Source organism: Tribolium castaneum, chromosome 1 (assembly GCF_031307605.1).
Source record: "Tribolium castaneum strain GA2 chromosome 1, icTriCast1.1, whole genome shotgun sequence".
In the NCBI taxonomy this organism is placed as follows: domain Eukaryota; kingdom Metazoa; phylum Arthropoda; class Insecta; order Coleoptera; family Tenebrionidae; genus Tribolium; species Tribolium castaneum.
Genome location: NC_087394.1, coordinates 15476352 through 15494651, shown reverse-complemented (window position 1 = coordinate 15494651; position 18300 = coordinate 15476352). Strand labels below are relative to the sequence as shown.

At 30.0% G+C, this 18300-nt stretch overlaps 1 protein-coding gene across 1 annotated transcript in view; it reads right to left on the bottom strand.

Moving 5' to 3' along the window:
• Positions 1 to 267: 267 nt before the first annotated feature.
• The window catches only part of igl (igloo), a 33854-nt gene continuing 15821 nt past the window's right edge, over positions 268 to 18300 (bottom strand). Inside the window, exons 3-5 of the mRNA XM_966300.5 lie at positions 10241 to 10465; positions 4170 to 4282; positions 268 to 3994 (exon numbers count right to left, since the gene is read on the bottom strand). Coding sequence (XP_971393.2) covers positions 3875 to 3994; positions 4170 to 4282; positions 10241 to 10465 — 458 coding nt within the window. The 3' untranslated portion in view covers positions 268 to 3874. The remainder of the gene's footprint in view (positions 3995 to 4169; positions 4283 to 10240; positions 10466 to 18300) is intronic.

The following is an 18300-nucleotide window of genomic DNA, read 5'->3' as shown; positions in this document are numbered from 1 at the left end:
CGAGCTCGCTCATGTCAGTTACTCATCCTGTATTTTCAATTAAAGATTACGCGTTTGGGTAAAGGAATAAAAAAGGGAATCATTTATAAGAAAAGTTTGAAAGTTGTAATGTAAGAAGGATGCACTCTGGTTATTAATTACCAATGGCTTAGATTAGATGCTTTTAAAGTCCCACGAACAAAAAGGAATTTTTTGTACCGTTTTAAAAACTTTTTTCTTGAGTTAAATTTCGTTTCTTGTATTGGTCATGGATAGAAGAAAACCCCCTTATTTTTAAAAATGTTTATTCAATAAGCGGGTTAATTGTACACAATATAATAAATAAATAATTAAGAATCATATACTTTTAAACTACCTTAGGTGTTTATCTACTTACAAAAACTCAAACTTACTTAATAACACTGTTATAGTTATTAGCGAACATACTTGCAGTGTCCATTTAACCAACATCAAACAAACTTAGCACATAATTGTGTGTGTTATTACTTTAGCATGCAACTGTAATTTACCTTATCGATACGTAATTGCATTCATCGCATGTTGTGGTGAAGAAAACTTAATCATATTACAATAGATAGACACACCCATCCTTTTATCCCTGATAAGCATCGAGAGCTTCATTATATGTCGTGTGCCAAGTTTATGATGCGGCTGTACTAAGCCAAAACCATTATTTTTAAACTCACTTTTAGAAGAATTCTGTTCTTGATAGTAAATTTAAAAATGAATGTCCTTCTTCCGAGTACAGAGACTGAACACTTATTGTTAACTTATTTAAACGGAAATCTTAAAAATTATCCTGTAGATGTTTCAACGGACTAAATTAGGAGCATCTATGCAATTTTGTTACAATATGTTTCAGTAAATACAAGTAGTGTTGAAATATCTACAGATGTTTACATTACATCTAGTGGAATTTTTAAAACTCACGTACTTTATGAATACTTTAAAGCTCTGAGGGAGATCATCGTCGACAGAATAATAGGTATTTTGTTATATTTTGCATTAAAAATTAACCCATGCTTTCAAACAGCTTAAAATGCTGGTCAGGTTTATCCTAGGAGCTTAAGTTAAGACACGTATTACACATCTTTAAAATAGATACACATAATGCATTTTAAAACTGGGACAAGTTCGAGGAGTAGAGACGCAAATATTTGGCAGTTAATTATAAATAGGGCACAGTAGATTGGATCAACTCATCGAGATATGCGATCAACCCGACGCAGAGACGGGATTGATCAATAAATGAAGGAATTTACACATATTTTATACAATCCTTAAAATACAATACATGAGTTGGTATAAGTGTCGTAGTGTTATAGGCACTAAAATTTGAGACTTGTATGTGCAATTATTACGTTTAAATTCTTGTTTCAACGATGACTGAAACTGCAAAATTAATTTTCACTGCGTTTAAATTACAACAATAAAAATTGATCCGGTCTTTGTTACTTCAAGGGAAAAACATGGCTTATCTTTTGATCAAAATACGAAAAGTATTTTTTAGAAGTTTAATTTAATGCAACGATTTTGTACAAATACGGGGTGTTAGGGAATGGCTTAGCAATATTTCTTATGTGAATTTGTCATGATCAGACGAGTTTTAAATACCCTTAGATCATTTTTCCAAAAAGTGCGTACTTTTTCCAAAAATTTTTATTAACCCACCTGTTGAGAGCCACTGTACGATTTATGGTAGTTTATTAGTAGTTAATTTTTTTATTAAACACAATAGAGGGTGGCGCATGAGCGTTTTGAAAATTTTTCAAAATTGTAGCTAACATGTTCAAAATTTTTTAATTTTTTTTTTGTAAAATTTAATCACAAAACACAAGTTGAAATAGAAGAATAACGTAGTGGACCAAGAAGTTAATTTACCTCCATTTTCTCAATAATATTAAAATTTATGCTAATTTTTATAATTCCAGTTCAGCGGTTCTCAAAGTTTAGGACTTTAATTTCAGAACGAGTTTTTGAGAAAACTATGCATTTTTGATTTACATAAATTTTGCTGAATCGATTTGTCTTGCCATTCTCTATTTACCCTTAAATTATTGCTAAACCATTTCCTAACACGCAGTATAATTTCCAAATTAAATTAATAATTGTTTTTTTTTTGTATACCTACAGGGTGGAGCAAAATGAATGACACATTTTCCAGGATTTTTTTTTATAAATAGCATCCCACTATGTCGTTAGTTTGGCGACATTTTATTAGTAGTAACGTAATTTTATTTTAATTTTATATTTCAATAATTTCATAGTTTTCTCAAAAATCTGGGTTTGATTCCAGTTTACTTATTTTATTTGTATGTATTTGATTTAATGCCTTTTTTTACATACTACTGTAAGAAATTTGAAAATCCGTCATTTGATATATTTTTTCAATGATCTACAGGGTGTCTGTTTTTCAAGCTCCACCATACGAGAGGTTGGTTAAATTAGGGAAAAGTTGCGCATTTTTATGCAGAACAATTATCTCAAAGTAAATTTGATGAGTTATTTTCAGTTTTTGAATTATTGAAAAAAATCAAAGTTTTGTAATTTTCGTTCTTATTTTTCTAAGCGAAAATTAAATGAACTAGACGTTTTTACGTAGGACATTTTTCTGACCCTTTTCCAAGACGTTCGTGATGTCAGATTTGCAACACTAAACATTAGTTTTTCTTTTGGACGTCATATTTGATACTTGTATTTTTGAAAGTTTTTTTTTTGTTCTAATTACAATGATATATCACATGATATGATCGAATCTCACACGCCAATTAATTTTAGGAATAAAACGTTTTTGTAAAGAGTGCTTTGGAAAAACGTCAAATATATTTGTTTAACAACAAACTAAATTTTGACAGTTCTAATAAATATGCGAGAACTTTGCCTTGTTTTGTTCTGCGAATAATAAAATTCTAACTTATCATGTCGTTTAGTTTTTAAATAGGTTAGCTCGGAGGAAATGTGGTCCTTCCAAAACCAAATTGAAATAAACCTCTAAAATCTAGTTTGTTTTGTTGACGTTTTTTTCCAAAGCACTCTTCGCAAAAATGGTTTTTTCTCCATTTTGATCAGTATGTAAGATACGATCATATCATGGGATCCATCGTTGTAATCAGGAATAAAAACGCTTTTGAAAATTGTATAAAGTGAATGTGGCTTCAATAAGAAAAACCAAAGTTGGAAAATATGATGACAGATTTAGATGCCTTGTAGAAAAGTGCCTGAAGAACGTCCTAGTTAAAAACGTCTAGTTTTTTTGGTTTTTGCTTGAAAAAATAAAAACGAAAATTACGTATTACAAAAACTAAAATCATATATCACATTTCTTTTAATAATTGTTTAGTATAAAACTTGCAGCAACTTTGCCCTAATTTAATTGATCTCGTATCACTGATAATAACTGGGATCCCTATAGTGGGGCTCAAAAAATGGACACACTTTTTTAAATTTATGTTTTTATTTAAATGACATAAGTGATAAATGGTTGCATTTCTGTGTAAAAAGTCGGCTGAATTTTTAAATTCAACACAAAAGTTGCGTCTGTTCGAACGTGTCACTCACTTTTCTCGTGTACATTTGTTCACAACGCTGTTAATTGATTTTGTGTTCTAAAATCTACTAATTGGAAAACTCACATGTATAATTAAAACCCTGAAATGCATTGGTTAATTGTTAATTAATTACTGAGGTATGTCACAAATCAAAGTTATTCTACATTGCAAGGACAATTTATTACTTCTAGAAATCCCTAATAAATATAATCTTCAGACGTCTTACGTGGTTTTAATTAACATTTGTCATAATAACGATTCAAAATAGATTAATTTGTATAGTTTTAACAAACACGAACAAATATGTCAACGATTGTGGTTCTCGTTTAGTTACTTGGTTCATTTTCATTTTCCTTACGAACCATGTGACCCCTGAACGAAGCCTGTATTTTCACAGCGGCTTTATTTAAGTCCGGATCTGAAAGGTCTATGTCTAGTTCTTCCTCCTGTAAAATGATTAACATCAAAGTTTAAAAATGCCGGCTTATGAATAACTTCTCATTAATAATCTTTGGATTATGAAAGGTAAATGTTATTGCAGCGCCTTTAGTTATTCAAATATAATTAATGGAAGTTTTGAAAAGTTGCAAAGAAAAAGTGTTTTCTCGTAAAAAGTTTTACCTCATTTTTCTTGTGTTGGGAAGGATCCGTCTCATCTTCCTTTTTCTCCATTTGTTTTCTTATCATATGCCCTCGAAAAGACGCCTGGATCTTTGTAGCTGCGTGGCACAGTTCTGAAATAAATTTCAAAATTAAAATTGGAAAATTATCAACGTAGGCAGAATTTGCATTATTTGCTACACACATTGTAGATGTGACAGCCCTTATCTTTAAAATTCTACACAGTCCAGGCTGTGTATGAACATCCCTCTTGTTTGGCCACATCCGAGTCGTTTATTGATTGTTTGTTGCCTCATTTTAGTTCACCTGGAGAACTCTTCACTATTCTAAATAAAGCTTGCCGATGTTTGATATTCCGAATTCGTACTTTCAGTTTCTTTAGTTTGATTCTACAAGTTTAATATGTAAATTTTAATCAAGTGAAAGCTTCAAACTATAAAGGCAGCAAAGTTAACGAGAATGCCAAAATTCTACATTCAAATGGAATAAAGTCAAATTTCCAAGTTAATTAAGAAGTGTTCAAGTGCTTTGTTCAGCTAACGAGCCAATTTACAGGCACCTGTTACAATATAATCATAAATCATGAAAATATAACAGTGTAAGCCTATTGTTTCCAGTAGCAATAAGCAGCAATTGAATGTGTTTGGGTTTGAACGAAGGGAATCGTATTTTGGCCACAGGTGCGTAATAATCAGAACTTTCTTAAGCTGCATTCGAAATGAAAAGTTTTTAATCTCTTAGACAGGTCCCGGCCGTAATTTTGATTGCGTAAATAAAATTGCAAATCTCTAGTCATTTTGATGATATGTGGGGTTTAATCCAACTTTCCGTTTTATGTCGTACGATATTGAATAATATCCTCGTCCTATTTGCTCATGACCTAACTGGAGTAATCTTCAGGCTGAATAAACACAGAAGGGCTTGATTCTGGCTACTTGTGATAAAATATTTGCTAATTTGGTCGTTTCGAAGATTGATTTCCCAAGTGTAGTTTGTTAATAGTGACTAATCCACTTTTTACGACTTGATGTCGTTTTTTGAAGCTTTTGTTTCGAACCATAATGCTTCCAGATTTTATTTTGTCGTCACTAATAAACAAAAATTTTTTAATATTTTTTTTTGAAAAAAGCTTTTATTTAAAAGATGCACTAAAAAGTAAAAAATAATGTTTTTCTATTAGAGGAGAATATTTTTGCTTACAAATTAAGATTTTAAAATTTATAAAATCTTTCGGAACAGTGCTTAATTTAAAAAAGTAATTCTGTAATGCCGTATTGTTATGACTTAATCTTTTAAGTTAAAGCTTTTATAAATTTTAAAATCCTAATTTGTGAGCAAAAATATTTTCCTCTAATAGAAAAACATTATTTTTTACTTTTTAGTGCATCTTCTAAATAAAAGCTTTCTTCAAAAAAAAAGTTTTTTGATTTTTTTTTATTGTTTCTTAGTCTTTACTTACTTGAAACGTCTTTTTCTCTGAGATTTAGTTTCGCCATATTATTTAACACCATTATTTTGCTGATTTGTGCAAATTTTTTTAGTGGTATGTGATAGAAAACAGCTGTTAGCATTGAAAGCACGTCCTAACCTCTGTTCTGTGTCTATACTCCATCGTTCAAGATAAATGAATTAAAAAAAATAACGACATTTGTTTGTAACGAAACGTAATGAAAATTATTAGGTATTAATATATTTCCCAATGACGAACATACCGTTAATGTTGGTATAAGTTACGGAATGTACACAATGAAAACCCATTTGTAAACATAACCTAAAACTTCAAAACCCCATTTAACCCCTTTAGGGGGTATTTAACCGCATAGGATTGCATTGTCACGCAGATTAAGTAGGTATGAAAAATTTCAATTCATTGGGACAACGGGAACCCTTTCATATGTGGCTCCAAAAATATGAAACAGACAGACAGACAACAAAGCAAGTTAAATAAATGCTTTTAATAAACCCAAAGAATCATTCGTGTAAATAAACATTGTACAAGATTTTCGGTTTGAAAAAATCGCCCACGTTTATTGATAAATACACCTGATATAATGTTTCAGTTTGCTGAATAAGTAAGTTTTCCCAGTTGAGACTTTCTTAATTAAAATTTCTTTGTCGGTAATAAGCGGAAATCAATAACACTACATTTCTAACTTTTATAAGATTACAGATCCCTTGGGAAAATTAAAATATTTTAGTTTTTGTTTTTCAAAGAACAATATTTAGTGTCTACATAGTTTTCTTCCGATAGTTTCATCAGATTTCTTTGTTTCAGAACGATTCCTTCCTATATTCTAGTGTCTACATAGTTTTCTTCCGATAGTTTTAATAAGATTTCTTTGTTTGAGAACGATTCCTTCCCTCGTTTTTACAGTTTTTAATTAATTTTTATTAATTACACCACTGTATATGCGTCACCAAAACCAAAGTATGATTTGTTTTTATTTTGCTAGCTAGCCGTCACTTCTTGATGTTTTTACTTAATAAAAAACACCTAAATTGGACACGAAATGCTCTTATAATGTATTCAAGATACTGGAATATGCACATTTTATATTTTCCTGGCGTGACGCTAAAAATTAAGATATGAATTAAGAATCATTTGCACATTTTAATTCAAAGAAAGAATGATTACTGTTAATGGCCACACTTTTTATCAATGGATAGAAAAAGATTTGTTTATTGTTTATAGTTACTAATTATCTGGATCTTCAAATTGCGAATGCACTTTTTGCAGTAACTACCTATTTCCCGAGCTATTTCCTAAAAATCACTCACATCAACAATGTGTACAAAAATGGTTGTTCATCAAGTCACCTATGAAATTTTAACGTAATGTGCCGCTTAATTTAAATTGAGAATGCCGTCAAAATGACAGATCGAAAATCGAAAGAATACACACCAACAAAAATCACGGAAATATAAAATACAAATCAAAACAAACCTTACTCTTAAAAACAACTTTGCTGAAAAATGCAAAAAACTGATTTGACAGAGAAACTACAATAGTAATTTGGAACAACAACCATTTTTGAATACATTGTATTTATGATTCATACTTTTATAGTTTACTTTACATTTAGTTAAACAGAGAAGTTGGTTTTCATTTTTTAACATTTTGCTATTTTGCCCATAATATTCTCACCGAGTAAAAAATCTGAAAAGGCGAGAATATGATTTATACTACGTGATAATTAAAAAACGGCAAGGGCTGTAGAATTTTTATTTATGACCTGAATTCAAATATTAACAAAACAAGTAAATGTTTTTTTGTTGGTAACATTTTAAGCCTTTATTCTAATATCTGGATCCTAGATTATAAACATTATAGCAACGTTCTCATAGCAACGTGTTTTAAATTAATGTTTTCACTATTTAAAACACGCTTTCTATAACGACGTGTTTTAAATTAAAATGTGCTAACAAATAAAATAAAACACGAAAACGATTAAAGGCATTGGCGACTTAAAAAACAACTTTTTCTTAAATGATAGTACTGAAAACGCTTATTAAAGTTAAAGTAGTGAAAACCGCTTCTCTGTATCTGCTCTCTAACTCAAATTATTTCGATTTAAATTTGAAATTATGACGTCGTAACCTCTTGAGCATTTGGTCCAATATTGAGATCAAATGATTTTTGACTTTTAAGTGACAAAATTTCTTAGATGTTTTCGCGAAGTTCAAAACAAAATTTGGAATAGAATAGAAAAAGTATTAAATTTTTAATTTTATTTCTAATTTTTCATTAAAAATTTCGAAACCTTACTTAAAATTTGTAATTCATATCAAAACGTGTACCCGCGTATGAGTACTTAAATAAAACTACCAGACTATTTTCGCTGTGATAGAAACGGACAATTTGAACAAATTAAAACAATGAAAATTGAAAGTTGTTGTAATACTTGATGAGTTTTATTACGTGTAAAATTAACACACGCATTTCTGATACACCCGATATTTTCGGCTATATTCAATAATTTTTTTGTTTTAAATTTAGACCTATATTTTTTTCATAACTTGAAAGCTCTTTGTTTTTTTGGTATAAATATGTGCAATAATACTTTTACTAAAAAATATTTTTTATGAACCTTCACTTGAAATAATTTAATAATAATTAATAAAATCTAGTTGCATGGTGGTAATAAAATTATTGACGTGAAAAATACTTTTGTTACAGGTGAACTTTTTTTTAAATGAATGATTTTAAATACTTAACATACAGAGTGTCCCAATGGTTTGAAAAAGTCCATTATTGACCTTTAAATCTTTAAAAAATAATCTTTTTTTACAAAAGGCGTACATACCCTCTGATTCACCTAAAATTATTTTCAAGAGGGCAGATCTTTTCGAAATTAGCTACAGTACAAACATCTTTTTTTTAATGGAAGACCCCATATTTTGTATATTTGGATTTGGATATATGTGGCTCATCAATTATCACCCATGTTTTTAAGCAGCACAGTTGTATTGATCTTAGTAAGGCTTCTAATTTTAAAATAAAAATCATATCGATCCATTAAATTTTTTTTTTTTGATAATGTCATGGCACCGGCATATTGGCCGTCATGACTGTTCCAGTTATGTCAAATTTGAGCTCAATTAAAATGTAAAGTTACCCCTTTTTTGCATTTTTTTTAATTTTGAAAAATGAATAAAGAAATATGAATTTTTATACGTTACTTTATACTTAATGATGATTAAAAAAAATTTTTACGTGTTTGGTTCATCCTTATTCAAAATAAGTAGCACAGGTGTAAAGGCCAATTAGTAGGGCTCTTAATTTTATAAGAAAAATGATATCTTTCCATTTAAAAAATTCTGTGATGACGTTATGGCGCCGCCCTAGGGCGCCGCCAAATTGGCCGTCATGACTGATCCAGTCAGGTCAAATTTGCTAAGTTACCAGTTTTTGCATTTGTTTTATTTTTGAAAAATAAGAATTTTATGCGTTACTTACAAAGCGATCAAAAAGTCCTTCTATCAACTAAACTTAGAAATTAAAGAACGTATGTCTACGGAACTCAAGCCTAATGTCAAAGAAAAAATGTCAAAAAAATTAATAGGAAATTAAATTATTGTTGAAATCCAGTTTTGCTCCATAAACACAATTTATGGGTGGTGTAGCGATAGGGTGTTATTTCTGTCACGAATTCACGGCATCTAAGAGTTTACGTTTGAGGTAATTTCATTTTAAATTTTGACAGCAGGCTGAATTAATACACGACACCGGACATACGTTCTCAGGTAATATGCCTACTTGATAGAAGGACTTTTTGATCGCTTTGTATTTTAAACTCACTCTGTATACTGTATAACTTCTCCTAAATAACATGTTGTAAACTCTATTAATTCTCAAATTGCAATGGGTTAAGGTTTCAATTTTCGTGGCCCTTCGCAGTTGCTTTTGGTTTCTTTTTATTTTGAAAGCTAAATACATAATCGAATAATCATTTTAAGCTTCAAAATTTTGAATATTTGCTTTAGTGTTTTCACTTTGAAATTATTTTTAACGGACGAAGCTCTATCAATAATAAATTGGGTGGAAGGTCAATAACAGGTACAGTGTTACCAATAAATTTTTTGTGAGTTATTTTCAGACGCTTAAAATGAATAAAGTATTATAATTTTGTTGCTTCGTTTCAACTCATTAAACTCCGTTCAGGAATTACTGTAATTAATATGACTTCGTCAGAATAGTTGAAAATAAACAGTAATTTGATATTTACTGATTTTTGCACAGTGAGAAAACAAATCGTTAATGACAGAACGCCAAGGGATGACAATATTCGATAAATCTGGTGTTGTTGCCAAACAAACAAAATTAATTACGTTGGAGGTGATTTTTGTTATAACGCTATAAAATTTCATTTTTATGCTTCTCTGAATGTCACCGAAATGTTAGAGTTTGCTGAATTCACTTTTATCTGATGAAGTATCGATTAAAATATTTCAAACTTCCGAGTAATATCTATTACAGCGGAAAGCGATTTAAGTCGACTGTAAAGAAACGAGCGTTATTCCATCTTTCAATCCCACAAAAGAATCAAAAAGCAATTGATATGATTTCTTACCGTGATCGTCGGATCTGAATTCCTGTTCGAGTTCTTGTTGAGTGGGTTCAGTCTCCTCATGTTTTCCAGGCTGTTTCATATTTTTTCTGGTTTGATGACCGCGAAAAGCCGCTTGAATTTTCACAGCTGCGTCCTCGAGACCTGGATCTTTCGTCGGTTCGTTCGAAACCAGCACACCACCGTTGGACAAAGTCACAGTTTTGGCAGATTCCGGCTTCGTGTCTTCTGCAACAAAAAACGTGTTGATACATTTTGGTCGAAACGCTGAACCAACCCAGGAAATTTACTAAAATCGATAGAGACACGCAAATACTGAAACGCTAACTTTAATCCACTCGATTCTATCCATTTAAAGATCTCAAGTTCACGGGTATAATGCGTTATTTGAGCTTGCAATAAATTATTCAGGGCAAAATAAATCGATTAAATTTAATCAAGTGGAGAACATGACGTGTGCAGTTGCAAGAGCTGGAAAAAAGTACAAAGTGAAGAATCGACCAGAATGGAGCTGTAGACAATAAACAAAAGGATGTAGAACAGGGCTTGAAGCTGATAATAAACTCACAAAAGCCCGTTTTTTGAACACTGATAAAGGGCGACAAAAAGTGACCCAAAAATGAAACGTTCAAACAATATTTTAATTATTTATGATGTGCTCATAAGCACGTGACAAGGGTGAAAATTGTATCTTGTTTAAGGCACCTCAGGGAAGATACATTAGTTGATTTTATCACGTATTGGATTTCCGTTAACTCCCCTGTCGACTAATTTTGGAAGTAACAAATGGAACAGAATTTCCCACTGTTTCGAGCATAAAATGGCTTTATTTTCGAACAGGAATAAAATTTACATGTATTTGTCAATCCACATGTCTGGTTCTTCGTACACATGTCCCAAATATTTTAAAATGGAAAAATGGGTCATTTAAATGTAAAATACAACACGTGGCTAATCTGCACCAACTTGTAATTATAAAAAAAAATAATACAATTTTTTTAGAAAAGAGCTTTTATTTAAAAGACGCACTAAAAAGTAAAAAAATATGTTATTCTGGGTCTACACTCTATCGTCCAAGATAAATGAATTAAAAAAAATAGCGATATTTGTTTGTAAAGAAACGTAATGAAAATGATTAGATATTAATATATTTTCCAATGACCAACATACCGTTAATGTTGGTATACGTTACGGTATGTACATATCGAAAACCCATATGTAAACATAGCCTAAAACTTCAAAACCCCATTTAACCTTTGTAGGAGGTATTTAACCACATAGGATTGCATTGTCACGCAGATTAAATAAGTATGCGAAATTTCATTGGGACAACGACAACAATTCATTGGGACAACGAGAACCCTTTCAAATTGGCTCCAAAAATATGAATCAGACAGACAGATAACAAAGCAAGTTAAATAGAAGCTTTTAAAAACCGATTATTGAATGAATAAATAAATAGGAGAGAGTGTTGTACCGTGGGACGTTTTTTTTATTAAAATTGTTTTTCTAGTTATTTTTTGTAATAAATTAATCTTATTATGACGAGCATGCTTAGTCTTCTTCATTTATTCAGAATAAAATTCTCAAAAAATTAATGTTGTATTTAGTTATGGATACCTGAAGGAAAACAATTAATTGCAAATTGTCTTAAGTTACAACAAGGTCTTGTACCTCAGGACAACGCTAAATGCACATTGAGACAACATAAATAAATAAGAATGCCCAAAATATAGAAACGTATTTATTAAAACCTACATATTAAAACACATAAAGTCAATTGGGTAAAAAAATTCTCGCGTTCGACGCTCTGAGTCTCACAACAAAAGTTGTCTTTGGTAATTTTCCCAAATTTCTTCATTCTTCGAGAACTTTAAAAGCACTTAAACTTCGTCGAATCATTGCAGCAACAGAGATAGAACATTATACAGGCTGATTTTTTTAGGATCTACAGTGGAATCTTTTTAACTTTTCATATAGCTAAAGCTTTATGATTTTGGATACAATCTAAATCGACCATTCTGAGTTCAACTAAATTATTTTCAAAATGGCTGAATTTCCGGAACTACGAGAAATCGGCGCCAACTTTGATATTTAAATACTAACCATTCATTTTTATTGCATTTTTGAATTTGCCTGTTGAAATTGAGTAAAACGTACTGTAGTTGTTAGTACTCATCTGTTACAGTTTTTGACGTATGTCAATTTTTTATACAAATTCTTATTTGCAGGGGTTTATTTAAAATATTACAGCTCGTGTATCCTTTACAATAAGTAAATAATTCTTTTTGCATTTGATAGCCAAAGGTTAAAAGGGTCTGCTCAAGTCATAAGATTGACAACTTTAAAATTCAAGGCTACTATGATATTTTAAAAATAATGATTAAAAAATGATTATAAAACAAAATGAAATGACCCATTTTTTAAATAGCAATCAAAAGAACGTAAATTCTTATGAAGACTTTTATTAACATCTTCTATTGTGATCTCTTACAGTTTTTCAAAAAATTGCAAAAAACAGAATTTTGGTTCAATATTTTCATTTTTAATCAAGTAAACTTTTGAAAAATGCGTTAAATTCTGCTATTAATTAAAAGATATGTCCTATTTGTTCACCATTTTCATTCATTTTTATTGCTCATTTGATATTGAACTAGCTAAAAACTGAATAAAATATTGAAGTTACATCCGTTTATTGTGATTTTTTTCTGTAAAAGATAGGTATAGGACGTTTTGATAAAAGTTGCCATGAATATCGAAATTCTTTCGTTGCCATTAGGAAGAAACTGAGTTATAGCAGTTTTTTAAAAACCATTTTGAAAAAATCATAATTGCTATGAATTTTGACAGTTGACAATTTTGAAAATTCTGGAAAACTCTTCAAACCTTCGGTTATCGAATGCAACAAAAAGTATTCACTTATCGCAAAGGGGTATCAAAGGGCTGTGATATCTTAGATAAACCCTTGCAAATGAAAATTTTAACAAAAAATTGACATATGTTAAAAACTATGACAGATAAGTACCAACAGCTTGGGTAAATTTTACTCACCTAGAGAAGGTGAATTCAAATATGCAATAAAAGTGAGTGGTTACTATTTCAAATTTCAAACTTGGCGCCAATTTTTTGTAGTTTCGTAAGCTCTGCCATTTTGAAAATAATTTAGTTGAACTCAAAATGGTCGATTTGGGTTCTATACGAAAGTTTGAAGCTCGAGCTATATTAGAAGTTAAAAAGTTTCTAATATAGGCCCCAAGAGAATCAGCCTGTATTATTATATATTTGAAAATATATTGCAAATTTTTTGCTCTACGACTATAATAGATGACAACTTTTACATATTATGTCTCAAGGTACAACACTTTACCCTACACTTAATAATGGTTCTCAGCTTTCAATATACAGTTACAAGACTGTAAGTTTCAAATCTAATAAAATTGCTAAACTAAGATAATATTTTTACTTTTAATTATTTTGTTTCCGTTTGTGCCTCATCTGGCAGAGTGCTCATTGACTTTTATTTCTCATCTTAAAAATTTTCTGTAATAGATTTAAGTTTTTATTACTAAAAGACAAATTACTCACCTGGAAATGAAAAATATCACCTAAAGGTTGGAATGTTTGCATTAAATAAGAAACTGGAAAAGTTGTAACTTTCTTCTATAACAGCAAAAGTTTTAATTTTCCGATTCCGTGCATTTTTCCGTTTAATAAATTACGAGTTACAAGTTTTAATTAAAAATAAGTTCGTCTCCTAGTCGCATAAAATGCAGCACTTTTCATTGACATTAATCAAAATTATTTTTTAACTTAATTTAAAGCAATAACAATAAAGCTCAGTGCATTTTCTCGTTCATATTTCATTTTTACGTCTCTTAATTAAAAACAAGGATGTTTTGTGTTTGCGTAAAAATGCAAAACCTAGTGCAGTGTAATTTTTCATTCGACCTATTTCATACCTAATTCTAAACATTAGTGCAGCTTTAAGCTTTGTGTTTGTCGGCTCCAACTAGCTTGTCGGTAGGAAGGCCGGAATTTGGTTTAGCAAACCCAAGTTTCATTGTTTGAGTAATTCAAAGTGCACATAAAAGAAAAGACGTCTGAAAAGGGATCCGACAGAGATTTACAACTAGTTGTTACCCTTTTGACGGCATACTTTTGAACAACTTTAGTCATCATCTGAGCCCAGTTTTTCAAGGGATTTATGTATTTTATATCAATTTTTTATATTTCCTTTCAACTTTTGTTGTTAAAAAATTATAATCTATATTTGTAATTGTAATACTGATGAGTAACTTGTATTCAGGGAAGCGTCAATTGTAATACGGACCACGTCATTTGTAATTCAGATTAGAAGAATTTAAATGTTTTGGGTTTAAAAGCTAAAGCTTAAAATTACAAAATACCACAGAAAATCTAAGTTATAAAGTTTATTTTTTCTATTAACATTTTCTGAAATACTATGTAATTGATCTCAATTACAAGTGAGGTTTTCTCACTTGCTAATTTGTGAATTTGCTACAGTTGATTTTTTATGAAGTTACTGAAATACTAGGTACAGTTGAAAAAAGTGTAAAATCGAACAACAAGTAGGCACAATGGAACTTGGTTATATCTAACACATAAGGGACTTCAGAATTTGTTCGTTATAAGTGTTATAACCTATAAGTTTTCAAGTTAAATGAGTTCCAAACTTTTAAATATTCAAGGTGTATCAGAAATACGCGTGTGTTAATTTTATCACGTAATATAACTCATCAAGTACAACAACCCTTCTATTATACCATGTTCGAAAATTCTAATTTTTTATTTTCACTGATTTTCTCCTATTTTTTGTGCTAACGAGTTTTTAATACTTAGTTTTATTTCTTGATATTCATAGCAATAATTTTTATTGTTGTTTTAAATTGTTTATATTATCCGTTTCTAACACAACGAAAGTTTTCGGGACTTTTATTTTTGTGCCCATAGGCGGGTATATGATTCAATATGTTATCTTTTCTAAATTTTAAGTAAATTTGCGAAACTGTCATTGAAACATTACAAATAGAATAAATATTCCATCTGATGAGCTCTGTTACCCGTTAAAATTAACACACGTATTTCTGATACACCCTGTATACAGGACATAAAGTATTAATCCATTTTACCAAAAAAGATATATACAGCGGAGTTTGGTTATAACGAATCCGCTAATATCGAACTTCCAGTTATATATAACGCAGGTACTATTTTTAAAGCTCCAAAAATCTTTCCATAATGTTAATGTATTTTTTTACCGGTTATAGAGAACTCAGTTCTAACGAACTTCCGGATATAAAAAACTAGATTTGACTTAAAATGTGAGGCAATTTTCCGTTTATAATAAAATTTTCACGGAATTTAGAGAAACCTTGTCTTAAACTTTAAACTTGTATTACCTATTATAAATTACTGTCTCACTCTTTTTTACCCTTGTTTTGACTGTAGTTACAAAAATTGTTTAAAATAATTGTTGTACATTTATTTTCAAACATAGAAAATATGATCACATTTCTTTTAAAATTAAAGAATTAAATTGGTTAAAACTTGTGCATCCTAGATCTCTGCACAATGTACCTAATTCTACGTCATGTCTGTCGGCTGTCGATGCCCTTTTTTCGTACGGCCTTGTTTCTTTGATTTTTTACCTGTAATGCTGTTGACATTTATAATTATATCGAAAACCATTTGAAGTCAAAGCTAGTAAACCTATTTAAAAAACAAATAAAGTTAAATCTTCTATTACTTTAATAATTATTCTTTTGCTGTTTTGTTTTTCATTTTGTATTATTACTTTTATTATTATTATTATTTACATTTTTTCAATTGTATTTAAGATACATATCTACTATTCTTTTAATATTATTTAAAAATTATATTACTTTCTGGTATTAGTGTTATATTTTGTGTTTTCTTTTTGCATTTATTTCTAGTTTTGATTTATATTTGAAAAATTTCTGTTTTTGTTTTGTTTTGTGAGGGGTTAAATAAAGTAGCGTTAACTAGACTTTGCCTCCTCATATTTTCTTTTGAATAAAGGCTTTTATTATTATTGTTATTACTGTTATTATTAAACCTAATTACAGTGTGAATTTGATATATGTGCAAATATTTTATGATAGTAGATGTCAAAAAATCAAAATAAATCAACTGGCTTTATCTCAACTTTTACTACTTTTTGAGATATTGAGATTGCAATCTCCACTTCAACGTCTAAAAAAATTCGTCAAAAAATGCAACATCAACTAGGTTTGCGTTTTTTGAGTACTTTTTTCCAAGTACTTTTTTTTAGGAAAGAAATTCGGTAGTACCTTTGTCAAAAAAGTCGATGCAAAATTTTTACATTTTTATATATTTTTATGGCAAGACTTGTTTTTCTGTGGTTGTTTTTACTAATTTTAACTCAATGTAATAGATTTTGAAAAACTAAGGTCAGAGATTTGTTTAAAATTTTTGTTGGTGTCAAATTTATTCGCCGATCAAAACTCGCTATATCTCAGAAACTAATATAAATATTCGGGTAAAGCAAGTTGAGTTATTTTTTACTATTTTTTACTTTTCTACTAGCACACAGTGTAGGTACATATTACTGTTTCGAAAGGATTTATGTTTTTTTTTACAATGGATATTTATTTCATATGTAAAGTAAAAATATCTGGAAAAAAGACACTTTCTTTTAATTTATCGCTTGGTAGCGAACCTCGGATATAACGAACTGAGTTTGATGCAGCTTCTAACTTCGTTATAACCGGACACCGCTATAATAATATAGGTAGGTATGCATATGATATACAATGTGTTTAAAAATGTTATTCATCAAGTCAACTTTGCCGAAAAATATAAAAAAGTTCAAAGATTTGAAGAGATGACAATACTCAAAAGTCATTTGAACAAAGCGGCACCTTGAATGTAAATTCCATAGTTAACTTGATGAACAACCATTTTTGAACACATTGTATTTCTGTTTGTACGTAACATGTTATATTATAACATTTATAACCGAGTCGTAGAACGTTCTTTTTTTCTAAAAATTCGACGTTAAAGTTATAAGCAAGGTTCATTTGTTCGTTAAAACCGAATCAATTTGTTACTTTAGTAGAAGAGAGCGAGGCTGAATGTTCCGATTTTTAGAAAATACAAAATTATCCTATGAAAGTAAAGTCTAAGGTTTGTGACTTACAAACAAATAGATAGAATATTTATCGGGGTTTCAGGATGTGTTATCGTTTTTAATCTATTGTTAGCAGTCTTTTCCCTAAAAACATTTTTGTGTAAAAAAAACACATCGGAACAATCTGCCCCAATTTGCTGGTTGTTCTGATCTTCTGCTAAAGCATTTTTCCGGCATATCTATTAAAACTGCCCTTTTTCTTACGCATCACCATGATATCTTTTACATTTTACATTCTAAGTGCAACTTTTGAAAAAGTTCTACAATTTCCAGAGAAGATGGTATTTTTCCGGGAACAACCAGCCCCATTTCAACGGAACTTTTGTCCCTTATTTCGCTTTGCAACATATTACTGACAAAAGTATTCAAATGAAGTTAGTATTACTATAATGACATAATACCTGATAATATTTACCACAGTTGGTACAATTGACATGTAAATAGATTTTTGATTAATGAAGATAGACCAAAAAGTTCATGCACGGAAAAAATTACTTAGTGGACTGTTTTGTAACTCGGTGCATATAACCAATGTTCCCCCAGTTCTAAAAGCAATTAAAATGGCTGCAAAATATGCGCATTTTAGTATCATTTCGCGATGTTTTCCACTCGTGTCAATACATTTTTTTCTATGGCAAATATTTGCACCGGAACAACCTACCCCGGTAACTTCTAGTCCCGCTCTCCCCTATCGGAGTTTAAAACAGAACTTTCAATTTTCTTCGTTATTTCCGAACGATCGTTAAAAGTAGGGTTCGTTGTAACCAAGTTCTACTGTAAAACTTTATCTCGCTGCACGAATAGCTAATTTTTTGCAAAATTATTATTGAAACTTTTATTGTTCGAAATTTTTTTTTCTAAAAAAATATAG